Raw genomic sequence first — 12,716 nt, 5'->3', positions numbered from 1 at the left:
CAAAAAGACCAGCGGACAAACAAGACTAAAAGTAACGCAAGAAGGAAAGCGAACGCTCGGGGAGGGATGTGCTTACTCAAAGACGCCATAATCTTATAACCGCATTCACCCCAATGGTTGGCGGCTGGACTTCACCCGTTTCGGTTCCGTGGGGGATGGGAGGGCAGAGCCGTCCGTTATCACCGAGCGATGCACAGGGGCAGCAGCAGTTGTTGACGTATGGCGTAGGCGTAGGTGATAGCGTTCATGGTTTATTAGGCGAGAAAGGCTTATCGCAGTATTCTCCGGCTGGCCCGGCGGAAGGGGGGAGTCCACATATGCGACAGGATAAGAGAAACACGGGAGAAACTGAGAAAGTCGAAGACTAGAAGGAGGTGATAGAACACGAAACAAGCCTTTCTACGTTAGTAAACCTGCGCCTGCCCTGCACGGCACAGACGCGGCACTCAGGAGGGAGGCCCCCCTAATGAGCCAAAGATCGTTTCTTCTCCTCTCCTAATCCCTAATGCAAAGCATGTCCACGTCATTTCACTTGTCAGATTTCGGTCCACTGAATGGCTCCAGGGACTCGGAGAAGCTAAGAGATCGCGGGTGGGGACTCCTTCAGCTGGGTCGGCGTTGTGGCTTCTAATTTTGAAATGTGGCGCTGCGCCAAAGTGTAAAGGAAAAAAAAAGTACAGCAACCAGTCTACGGTACAGCTCCAACACGCTTTTGGGCTAAGGCAAAACGCGTTAATTGACGAATCCCAGAGCCTCAGAGGCGTAGGTCCATCTCCAATAGCTCCCATCTGTCAGAAATGAACCAATGAGCAATGTGCAACACATCATGATCTAAAGTCTTTTCTTGTTTCTCCTGTCGACGTTACAAAAACAACTGTAGTGTACCGCACAGCCAACGCCGTCTTCAACAACCAGGTCCACCACCAGGTCCGTGGCTGGCTGACACTGCCCAAGCTTGTCAGCCAGGACTTGTAGGAGCACTAAACCGAGATTGATCCGGCTGCACCAACTTGGGAGTCCAGCCGTTACCATTGCATTCTCACCATGGCTTCACAGCAGGGCAGTGCTATGCCATTCAGGCAGAACAAGCCTGCTAATGGACAGGGTGCGGGTTCCAAAAAACGTCCATCAGAAAACTCGTCCTCGGGTAACGCAAACAAGAGACCCAAAACGGGAGAGCAGAATGGAGGCACACGAAAGTCCAAGATACATACCGTGAGGGCCATTGCGGCTCAGTATCCGGACGATGCGCTGAAGGATGGCGAATTAGACATGCAGGCATTCATCAATGCTCGGAGCTTCGAGATCAAGGCTCTGGATGAGAGCATGCGACGGACCGCTACATCCCAGACGAGCCGCGCTTTCCAGAAGGTTCCCTTTTCGCTGAGGCGGCGTGCAGCAGCACACAACCACAAGAGGGTACCAAAGCGGCTTCAGAAACGAGCCAGGAAGGAGATGGTCAACGACAACACGCCTACCGTTAGCGCACGTACGCGTAAGCCTGCCAGTACACGGGCTCGTCTCCGTGCTGAGACTGCCAAACGCCTGGGGAAGCTGGTAGAGAGAAAACGGAAGAAGTCCTTGCAAAAGCAGGGTGAGTTGGACCCTGAAATCGTTCAGGTCCGAGCGGCAAGACCCAAAATCAGAAGAAACGCACTCAACAGTCCTCTGGTCACGGAAAAGAGGTTCAAAAAGCGACAGCTGGACAAGACATGGCTTCCGACTCACCTTTGGCTTGCGAAAAGAGCGCGGATGACGAAGCCCAAAGAGCCTCTATGGAGGTTCGCCATACCTATAACACCCAACGCGAAGGTATACCGTACTACTCATCGAGCCCATTGGGAAAAGGGGGCAATAGCCTGGGATATGAGTTATATGAGTACCATCAGCCTCTGTGGCATTACAAGATGCATAGAACAAGTCTTGAGATCTCTTGGTTTGACGGAAGATTGGCTATGGAACGACAAGCCGAAAGGCCAAGATTGGAGATCGGGGGCAAGCCATTGGAGTACGACTTTGACCCGGAAAAAGGGGGCGGATATGCGGACCATTGGTCCAGCCACTATTCTCTGGAACCCTGAGGGAAACGACAGTGCGACAGCTGAGACGACCAAGACAAGACGTCTGTTCATCAGGGTCCATCCCTCAGCTTTCCTCGAAACTTTCAATGAGTTGCTGAGGTTGGCAAAAGGGGTTACGCCCAAACCCTACGTTGAAGATCTGCGATATGAAATCGGCAGTATTGATGTGACAGGCCCAAGCGCCACAGAGGCACTCTCTACTGTGTTGAAGTCGTACTACAGCAAGCCTGAATCAAAAGAAACTCATGCGGCAAAGTTCGAGTCTCTCGCTGGTCGGGTTGAGCCCTCATCGCTTCCGACTGGGTCTCTCCTGGCCTTCTCAGCTATGGATCCTCGTCTTCAACACCCGCCCCGGAGACTTCCAACAAGCAAAGTGAACGGGTCTGGTGTTGAGACCGTGGCTAAATGGTATCAATTATATCAAAGCTCTAAGCCGTTTGCGCTCTTTGACCGTGATTCACGCTACAAGGCTTCCCGCCTACCCTCCCTGAAATCCCTGAACAGACGCCGGGGTAAGGGGGCACCTGGCACTTTACTTGAACCTACCCAAGTCGATCCAGAAATACCCCTCATTCTTCTTTCTCACCGGCCACCCATGATACAGGGTCATTCCGAAGGCCCAGGCACTTGGACAGTCCTGTTGCCCTGGAAGTGCGTTCTTCCAGTCTGGTACAGTCTCATGCACTGCCCGCTGTCGACTGGGGGAAATGTGATGTTTGGTGGGCTTAACGAGCTCCGGCAACTTGCTTTCGAGCAGAGGGTCCCATGGTTCCCAGGTGATGTTATCGGGTCTGACGCTGGAATGGGGTGGGAACTACAACAACGACAAGAACGGAAGAGTGCATGGGATCGTATGCCGAAAGGCAAGCGGGTGAACTATGACACTTTGGATCTTGGCGCCGGCCGAAAGGGCGAGATAGGAAATGGCTGGAGTTGCGATTTCGAGACCCTGCTGGGCATGCAATCAAAAACAAATCTCGATTCGGAAGACGTCACCATGACCGATGCAGAAGACGAGACAGCTAATACTGCGACCACCCAGGCAAGAAAGGGCTCAGATTCATTGCAGAAAGTTCGACACATCTCGAAGGCAGAACTGCAGTCATACCGGGCGCCTAAAGCCGAACCGCTTCCGCCGTTTTCTGTAACTACAGTAAGGGTCAGCTTCCTTTCGCGAGGCACGCCAGACACTTGCGCACGGGTCTACCGCCTGCCTAAGGAGCTGCCCGCGTCGACGCAAGCCGAAGTCCCCGCGACGGAGCCGCCAACGAAGAGAAGCAGCACCAGCAAGCTCCCAGCCGATATTAGGAAGCAATGGCTCGCGCAGATACCTCAGAGCTCGCCTGCTACTAGGCAAGGCAAGCCGAAGAAGCCGCCAAAGTTCAACGTATCCAGTGAGATGAACCCGGAGACGCGGAAACGCCTGCTGGCGCAGGAGCTCCTCAAGCAGCCTCCGACAAGCTACCCGCCTGCCGCACCGACCCAGGACAACATCACTGGCCACCCGCTCTGCCCTGATGCTGAAGATCTCATTGGGTTCGTCACGGCCGGCAGCTACCATCTCAGGACGGGGCAGTCGGAGGGTATTGCTACCATCTCGGCTGCCGAAGCGGTCCAGCACAAGACTGGCGAGGGACTGTGCATAGTACGGAATGCCGGCCAAAATGTCGGTTGGATCGCGAGGTGGAAGTTGGTGTAGATCTCACATCTGGAGTGTAAATAACCTTGACAAATTGTGCGGGAAAGGGGGCCGTGTACGGGAAGATGCCAACGCCGGTTTTCGACTGTGGCGAGGACGTATCAGCCAGTTGACAGGGACGTAATTAACTGACAGCGACTGCGGGCATTCAGATCAGATACAATGATGTTGGGCACACACTTGCCAGGAAATTAGCATGGCTAGTATAATGCAACGTCGAGTCAGGAGGCCTGTTTTTACGGCAACCAAGTATTTTCCCGGCGAAACTCACAAAAGGTGACGATCGACACTGCACAGTAGATGATATTCCTTCTTCCTACCACTGTAAATTCTTTTTCGTCGTCAGCACGGATACGCGTCAATCAATTCTAAGTTGTAGATAGACAACATTTTCTTGGTTGAGCTGAGATGGGCGTCGCTCATTGCAAATATATTTACCGGAGCAGTATATGATATAGACTTACGCTTCCAATAGTAAGAGTTTACTACCATGTTCTGGTCGCATCATGTGCTTAGCATGGATGCTTGCTGCGCAATTTCAACCACGCCCATTTCGAGAGGGACGAGATGGTCACATCTAAACCAAAGCAAGCTTCTCCGCATAGTCCACGTTGATCACCTCTTAAGCGAGCTTGCACATTGGCGGGGTGTTACATTGTGCCCACCTAGGGCACCACCGCTCTGAGTATAGACACCGGCTTGGCATGGCCGTTTATGGTGAGTAGGTACCACCCATCTCCTCAATCTAGCTAAGGGTCCTGTCACCACCGTCACACCCATTCGGAGGACCTTTGGGAGGGCATCGTGCCAAGAAAACCCACCACTACCACCAACATTCAGGTAGTCAGGCACGCAGGTAGGCATTTATTACGACAACACCGCTGGCGATCGCTTGCACAAGCGGGGAGAAGGTACCTACCATGAGTGACGGTCACATGCAAAGTCCCAAGTTACACGGAATCGATGCAATCTGGGGAAGCAGCAACTGCAGCTGAGGACTGTTGGGGTACCGCGGCTTGCTGTTACCTACCCCTTCTTTTCCTGGCATCTGGGGTTGCAGTTGCTTGGTGCTTCCTGTGGTGGGTCACAAGCGAGTAGACGGGATGACGGAATAGTATGTCGACTGACCCCGGTTTCACGGTGTGGATCGTTGTTCGCGAAGTACAGGCTGCAAGTACCCCCCATCGCGGTTTCCTCAGCTTCTTCAAGCCGTTGGCGTATAAGTACATAGAGGTTGCTGTCGTTATTCAACACAGCCCGGGCAGTCCAGTGTCCAAGGCCGCCCTCCTCTCATCAAGCTTCAAGTTTGGGTCGACTCTTGGTTGGCTGTAAAACTTCCGGTAAAACAAAGGCAGTGAGGAAGAGCTTTTGTCGAGCACCTTCGCAGGCATTGATACTCCCACCCTTCGCGATGTCGTTTGCGTCTCTTCGCCAGCTTGGCCTCCTCTTGGGCAGCGCCGCTACTCTTCTTGGTAGCGCCTCGGGCTTCCCTTACAACACGTTCGATGGGCCAGGCTTTCCAGCATGCAATGATGTCGCCGCTGTATACAACGTCACCAGCGTTGATGAGATGGTCAGCATCGTGAAGGATGCAGCCGCCAACGGAACACCCGTCAGAGCCTCTGGCAAGGGTCACAGTACGTTGATGTCCAAGAATATTCATTCCCCTGTCGTCACAAGTTACCTCTCCTTGCCTTCCGACTATCGTCCTTCAAGGCCGTCGGGGTACAAGGCGCGCTGACATGGACAAAAACTTGAAGTGTGGTATGACACCATGTGCCAGGACGACCCTAGCACCATCATCATCCGCACCGAGAGCACGAACCAGATTTCGGACCTGCAGCTGGAGCCCGGCGCCGAGTCGGGCTCCGTGGTCATCGAGGCGGGCGTCACGTTCCTGCAGCTCGCCGAGTACCTGCATGACCACGGTGCTTCCATGGGGTATACTTTGGTCAACTGGAATATCTCTATGGCTGGCGCTGCTGCCATGGGCGCCCACCGCTCTTCTATCCGCGAGGAATCGGGCGTGTCGGCCGGCGTACTCTCCATGGACATCATCAACGGCAAGGGAGAGATCGTCACCGTCGAGAGGAACGAGACCAGCGACGACTGGCTGGCTGCCTCGACCTCCCTGGGTCTCTTGGGCGTCATCGCCAGGATGAAGTTCAAGATCTATCCTGACTTCAAAGTCTTCTCCCAACAGAAGACGCTGGAAGAGGATGAGGTCTTGAATGGCGACATCTATGGCATGATTGCCCCGTATGCGACGGCCAACTTTTGGTGGTGGCCTTATCTGAAGAAGTTCCATCACCGGTACTACGACGAGGTTCCCCTGACGCTCAGCGACCAACAAGGTTTCCAAAATACCTTTTCGCTCACTGACCTCGAGGCGGGCGCTGCCAAGGGCATCCTCGAAGCCGGCAAATACCTGGCCACGTCCAACATGCTGGCCGAGACCATCTTCTTCGGCCTTTGGTCCAAGCCCAACTTCAAGGAGAAGACGAACTGGAAAGATATCAGCGACTGGCCTGTTTACGGCTGGAACTACGACGTGCTCATTGGGGGTCTCTACCCGGACCAGAAACCCGAATGGGAACATGGCATGCACGGCGAGACGCTCGAGATGGCCTTCCCGGTTACTCAGGCCAACGACATGCTGAAACGGGTGCGCAAGTTCTTCGACGACGAGTGGAAGGACAAGAGTATCATCATGACCAGCACGTACCGCAGCGGCATTAACATCAAGTTTGGCAAGGCCTACTATGACCTCTTGGGCCAGACGACATACAACACCAGCGATGGTGCTGATTGGTCTAAGGGGGCCATCATGTTTGACTTTCCCCGGTTCAAGCCCAATGGGGGCGATGGGAAACCCTTCAATCCTGATTTCTGTAAGTCACAATGGTCCCGCTAGCAAGGCTGGAGTTTCCGCCGCTGGTCTGATGGTCTGGACATGTTTAAACTGACTCGCAATCCGCTTAGACCCCAGGCTGGCAAAGGTCCTCATCGACGAATTCCCATGCCGACCGCACTGGACCAAGAACACGCGGGATATATTCAAATACGGAAAGAAGAACATCGACCCCGATGTAAGTCCAGCACCTGCCTGTTGTTTGTATAAATGGTTGTTGTATGAGGATGATGCTTTGGTTGCTAACCCAAGGCCGTAGCATCTTGCCCGCTTCAAAGTCGTCCGCGAGAAGTTTGACCCTAACAACATCTACAAGAGTGTTTTGGGAGAAATCATGGGATTGTATGAGTGAAACAGTGAAACAGGGCGCACGCCGTTGTTTGATGACTAAGTTTCTTAGCTGGAAAGCATGCCTCCGCACATAATTTAATGAGAGTCACAACAGACGCCGGCAGCGATGAGGGAGAAACACCAATGTTCCGTGTATCCCATGAAATGACTAGCTGACTTCAGTTCCTCCCCCTTGAGGCTTGGGCAACGCAAGTGCTTGCGTACACCATAACTCTTATCGACGAGGAGGCTGATTTGTTGGCCTGGAGTCGGAGCTTCGGGCTCTGACGGGGCCTCAACTCAATGCAGACCTGAAGCTGATGCAGGCTAGTAAAACTTGCCGAGACGGCAGATCCAATCACGTCGCCCTCCCCCGCATTCAGCAAGCTATGGGCGGGAGGTCCATGACGCGGAGACGGTAACGTTCGTCCGAGGGCTCAACCGCCATTTACTAATCTACTCGTTTGTTGCGAAAGCCTGTGACAAGCAAGCCGGGATGATGCTGAGCGGCATCATAGGATGAGGAGTCCAGAGTGGCGTGGTTTTGGGTGGCATATCCCCTACCAATGGACGCCTCTCCCCTCGCTCGCTCTCTTAACTAATCTTGTTTCCTCTCTGGTTTCTTGCCAGGACGCATCCTTACAACCGCCATCATCGGGTGTTACAGTTATTCTGTCCTTGACGTCACGGTGTCTGACGAGTTGGTGATCCCTGTATATGTGGTGAAGCTCGTCCATCCCCTCCCATTTCCACAGAGTTTATGAAATCGATGAGTTCCTGATATTCCGTTTCCAACCTTCTCCTGCATCATCTGAGTACTTCCAAAGTGATTTTATCATTGGCTGTTTGACGGTTACAAAAGTGGTTTATCCCGTCGTTACCCAGTTATGAGATACACAGCTCTGCTGCCTCTGGCAGCAGCAACAAGGGCCGTTTCGGCCTTTGTCATCCCGGACGATGCTACTGCACAGCAGCTCGTGCTCGGAGGCGAAGGGTCTGAGGAGGTAGACTCGTCCTCCTCCCCTTGGTGGGACCGCATCACCGCCACGTTCGATGGCATTCTCCAGAAGCTCCACCAGGACGAGAACAGTGTTACCGAAGGTGTCATCGATGGCAGCTTCGACGAGGGCCTGCAGTGGATCAGCGAGTCCTTCGACCTCCTGAAGAGCTCGTCGGCGGTCTTCGTGGAAAAAGATGAGGAGCTCAACCTCCTCCCTTTCGCAGAAAGCTACTGGGAGTTGCCCAGGCAGTTCAGCAGCGGCGGCGGAAAGAAACACAAGAATGATACTAAGCCCGGCAAACCGAAGAAGCCCGAGCCGCCGCCGCCAAAGCCCGAGCCTCCAAGTAAGCCAAATAACGACACCAAGCCTGGCAAACCCGAGAAGCCTAGCCCCCCTGGCCCTCCTGGAAAGCCCGGTAAGCCCGGTCCCCCTGGAAAGCCCGGCCCTCCTGGACCTCCCGGACCCCCCGGAAAACCAGGTCCTCCCGGAAAGCCTGGGCCACCTGGTCCGCCCGGCCCTCCCGGCCCTCCCGGCCCCCCTGGACCCCCAGACAGCCACGGCCACGGTCACGGCCACCACAAGAGCGACCTGACGCTCTACGAGGCGATCCAGGCCTCCGAGTATGCCACTAAGTTCGCCAAGCTCATTGACAACTACCCGGACATCGTGAAGACGCTCAACTCAACCAAGAAGGACGAGTCGATCACCGTTTTCGTGCCCACCGACCGCGCCTTCGATAAGATCCCCGACAGCAAGCCGCCGCCGCGCGCTTTTGTCGAGAAGCTCCTCGAGTACCACGTCGTTCCGGGATATTTCCCTGCCGGCCGTGTCTTGGTCTCTTCGACGTTGCCTACCGCCTTGGAATCCAAGCGCCATCTCGGCGGGCGCCCTCAACGGATCCACGTTGGGGTCGGATACGGCGGTGTCAGGTTCAACTTCTACAGCAAGCTCGTCTTTGCCAACTTGGTAAGTTGAAACGATGGATGGGTGGAATCTGACCAATTTCCACATCAAGTCACACTTGCTAACGACTTATCTGAAATGCAGTACTGCAAGAACGGCATTGCCCACGGCGTTGACGCCCTTCTGGTACCGCCGCCACCGGGCAAGAAGCTGATCGAGCTGTTCCCGCAGCAGTTCTCGTCGCTGATCCTGGCGGCCGAGAAGACCAAGCTGGGCAAGGACCTCAAGGACAAGTTGGGCAAGCGCCCGAACCTGACGGGCGGTAGCACCTTCTTCGCGCCCACCAACTGGGCCTTCCAGAAGCTGGGCCCGCGCGCCAACGCCTTCCTGTTCAACACGAAGCGCGGCCGCCGCTACCTGCGTGCCCTGCTCGAGTACCACGTCGTGGCCAACGAGACGCTCTACACGGACGCCTACTACGGCCGCCAGGCGGTCGACGCCGCCGACGCATGGGAGGACGCGGTCGAGGCCGAGGCTCGCCGGGGCCGCTCGCGGTACCACGTCGACCTGCCCACCCTGCTCGGCGACAAGAGCGTCGCCGTCGACGTCTGGCGCTGGGGCGGCGTCGTGAGCATGAAGGTCAACGGCTTCGTCCGCGTGGCCGTCACCGACATGCCCGACCGCGACGGCGTCATTCACGTCGTCGCCAGCGTCCTCCTCCCGCCGCACGGCCGCCACGGCGCCCACGACGGCGAGAGCGAGGTCGAGGTCCAGGAGCTGGTGGAGCGCCTCTTGCCGTACATGAAGGAGGATGACGATGGCGCGGATGAGGGCGAGGATGATGGTGAGGAGGAGATGCATACGAATGACGGCGGCATGGGGGATCTGTAGGACGATCATCATACGGTTGGGCCATATCACAAAGGAATGATGTTATGACGGCATGGGTTTTGGAATATTATGTTTTGATTCGTGGCTGCTCGTTCTTTTCATGCTACATATTTGGAAGGGTAACAGGGAGATTGGGATTGGCGAAGGATTGGACATGCACATCAGTGCTGCGCACGGAAAAAGGGGTCGCAGCACAACCTCACCCGCTCACTACTCTCGTTCATTGGATTTTGCCTCCACCCTGAAATAGGTGTATGTTTGATTGATCTTATCGTCGACCTTGTCGACCATGGCTGTAACAAATGAACTAAGCATTGCTTTTCCATATGTACATGGGCCGCCGACTGATGTTGCTCGCTCGTGATGTGGTTGCTTTTTCTTTCTTTCTGATCATGAGACGCAACCATCCCAAATCAAACCCGGCGTCCGCCAAACCCAGCCGCGAGCCGTATGGGTTCTACACTCATCTTCCCCGTGTTTCTCATACTGTCAAATGCATCTACCACCTGACAACCCGCATTCCGCACCTCGACCGCGCCCCATTTCTGCTCCCTGTCGACCATCTTCCACTTCTTCTTGCCCAGCGTCTTCTCTCCCTTGCTGCTGTCCTTACCCTCGGCAGCGGCGTCTTCCTCCCACTCCCAGGCCCCAAGTTCGTCCACTAGTGTCTCAACGACCCACGCGTACCGGACTGGGCCCTGCTGTTGTTGGCGAGTCGTAGAGGAAAACAACACCTTGGCATCTTCCCGCGACCGCGGGACCTGGGTGCAGAGGAGATGCAGGTCGAGGAACTGGGCAAATGTGTGCCCGAACGCGGGCTTGTTCTTGCGGCTGAGCGCGTGCGCGTGGTTGGCCGTCGTCGTCGCGACGTAGCCGAGATGCGAGGGCGGTGGCGGGTTGAAGATGGAACGGAGGGTGGGGTCGAGGGGTCTGGGCGGCGGCTGCTGCTCGGACTCTGGTCGTCGTGGCGGTTGAGCCGGGTTGTTGGTCGTCGTCGACGAGGATGAGGACGAGGACGAGGACGTGATGTTGAGGAGAAGGATTAGGGGCCCGGCGGAACGGGATAGGTAGCGGAGGTGGGAGCTGAGCAGCTGAAGGGTGGTGTGGGCCGAGGTCTTGTCGCGGCCCGTGAAGAGGGTCGAGAACAGGCTCGAGATGTGCGTTATGAGGATTATTTCGGGTAGCCCTGAAGCTGCAGCAGGCTCTTCTTGCTCTGTTGTCGGTGGTACGGGGGATGGTGACTGCTGTCGGCTTTGAGCGGCCGCAGGCGACGGCGACGGCGACGGCTCTTTGGGCTCGCCCACAGTCTCCGGGAGCGCCGGCGAAGTAGATGGTTGGCGATTTGGAATTGTTGGTTGTGACAGCGCCGCTAGTTCATCCATAGCCTCGGGGGATAGTGTTGGCGTAGAGCGAAGAGACGACAAAGGAGACGAAGAGAGTAGAACATCTTCCTCTTCATCGCTATCTTGTACTTCGGTCCGTATGCGCAGAGGGGGGAGCTTGGTGGCCGGCGCCGGCGGCGGAGGCAGCGACGGTGACGGCGGAGGCGACCTTTGCGATGATTCCGGCAAGACCATATCGCTAGGAGGAGCTGGATCTGCCGTCTCGGCCTCCAACTTTTCCTCGTCCTCGTCCTCCTTTGCTGCCATCGTCGGCCCTGCCGCGGGTCTCTGGTCCTCCTCCGCGACAGTCGCGGCCGTGAACTCGAGCTCGCTCAGGACCTCCCACAGCCCCTCGATGTCGAAGACGCGAGAAATGGAGATCTGCTGCAGACACTGCCTGGTAATGGCATCGACCGCCTCTGGTGGGCTCTGGCCGCCGAGCTTGAGCCTGGCCTGCACTTTAATGACATCTCGCAAGTGAGGCAAGATGGTCGGGGTAGGAAGCGTAGTGATGACAGCCGCACGCAGGGGGGCCGATGGCGACTGTGGCTGTTGCTGTTGCCGTGCATGCTGCTGCTGCTGCTCTGCCGTTGTCCCTGGCCCCGGACCTACAAGGCTCGCGACCAAGCTGTGCGCTATAGTCTGCAAGCCAATCTGATGGGAATAAAAATGAGAAACCAAGCCCAACCAAACGTGTGCGCACCCGATGGAAGAAGAAAAGGATATCAATGACGACAAAGTAAAATAGACGAGTAAGGACAATACTCACCAAAAGCCCCGTATCCATGCCCTCAGCACTGATCCCCACGACGGACCCGCGCTCGAAGCCGCCACCGCCACGCCCGCCGAGGACCTGGCGATCGATCTCCCCGCAGCCCGTGGCCAGCGCGCCGCGGCGGTGCAGCTGCTCCCGGCGCGCGACCTCGACATCAAACAGCGTGGCGCCCGAGATGGGCTCCAGCGGGAAGTGGGAGCTGGCCTGCGACTGCGTCGGCGGCGCCGGCGGCGGCTCGTCGTCATATACGCCTTCTTCCATGGCGTAGGAATCGGGAAGATGTCTACACGCGCTTGTTTGTCGCGGAGTAGCTTATTGCGTCATGATTGGCTGGCTGCACAACACTTTAATTCCTATTTCCATTTCCACCCATTTCAAACTGCGCATTACATGCAAATATAAGTACTGACTGCAGGTGTTTTTGATATTTCATATATACCTAGGTAGGTACTGGCACACTGTCCGAACTCACGCACTGCAATAATAACCCAAGTGGCCGAGGCACCAAGCTTAGGCAGTGTACCCCAGGCCCAGGTGCTTCTGGTAAAAAAGTTCAATAGCTCACGATAGAGACAATTTCAGAGAGTTAGGGCCAATCAGATTGAATCGAACGAGTAAACAGATACATTAATACATATGTTGTTCAATCGACCATAATTATCGACTTCCGGGACTTTGTGGAACTTCACGCACCGAGCCGCCCGGACAGATGACTGCGCCATCCTTCACCACCCTCACTTGGG

The 12,716-nt window shown here is 55.8% G+C and overlaps 4 protein-coding genes across 4 annotated transcripts; 3 read left to right on the top strand and 1 right to left on the bottom strand.

The window, feature by feature from the left end:
• Positions 1–1,044: 1,044 nt before the first annotated feature.
• Positions 1,045–3,780, top strand: PG985_010704 (uncharacterized protein; the record flags this gene model as incomplete). The annotated part of the gene is made up of 1 exon (XM_066830472.1): positions 1,045–3,780. One exon carries the CDS (start codon positions 1,045–1,047, stop codon positions 3,778–3,780), a length of 2,736 nt encoding a protein of 911 aa, XP_066681154.1.
• Positions 3,781–5,191: 1,411 nt separating this feature from the next.
• PG985_010703 (FAD-binding domain-containing protein) lies at positions 5,192–7,043 on the top strand (the record flags this gene model as incomplete). The annotated part of the gene is made up of 4 exons (XM_066830471.1): positions 5,192–5,417; positions 5,541–6,671; positions 6,763–6,869; positions 6,951–7,043. 4 exons carry the CDS (start codon positions 5,192–5,194, stop codon positions 7,041–7,043), a joined length of 1,557 nt encoding a protein of 518 aa, XP_066681153.1.
• An 865-nt stretch (positions 7,044–7,908) lies between these two features.
• On the top strand, positions 7,909–9,816 carry PG985_010702 (FAS1 domain-containing protein; the record flags this gene model as incomplete). Its single annotated transcript, XM_066830470.1, has 2 exons — positions 7,909–8,988; positions 9,070–9,816. 2 exons carry the CDS (start codon positions 7,909–7,911, stop codon positions 9,814–9,816), a joined length of 1,827 nt encoding a protein of 608 aa, XP_066681152.1.
• Positions 9,817–10,229: 413 nt separating this feature from the next.
• PG985_010701 (uncharacterized protein) lies at positions 10,230–12,234 on the bottom strand (the record flags this gene model as incomplete). The annotated part of the gene is made up of 2 exons (XM_066830469.1): positions 10,230–11,852; positions 11,968–12,234. The coding sequence occupies 2 exons, from the start codon at positions 12,232–12,234 to the stop codon at positions 10,230–10,232; spliced, it is 1,890 nt and encodes a 629-aa protein (XP_066681151.1).
• Between the last annotated feature and the right edge of the window lie 482 nt (positions 12,235–12,716).

The sequence above is a fragment of the Apiospora marii genome (assembly GCF_038362585.1).
Source record: "Apiospora marii strain CBS 49790 chromosome Unknown utg000007l_segment0_segment0, whole genome shotgun sequence".
NCBI lineage: Eukaryota > Fungi > Ascomycota > Sordariomycetes > Amphisphaeriales > Apiosporaceae > Apiospora > Apiospora marii.
This window is presented reverse-complemented; position numbering and strand designations above follow the sequence as displayed.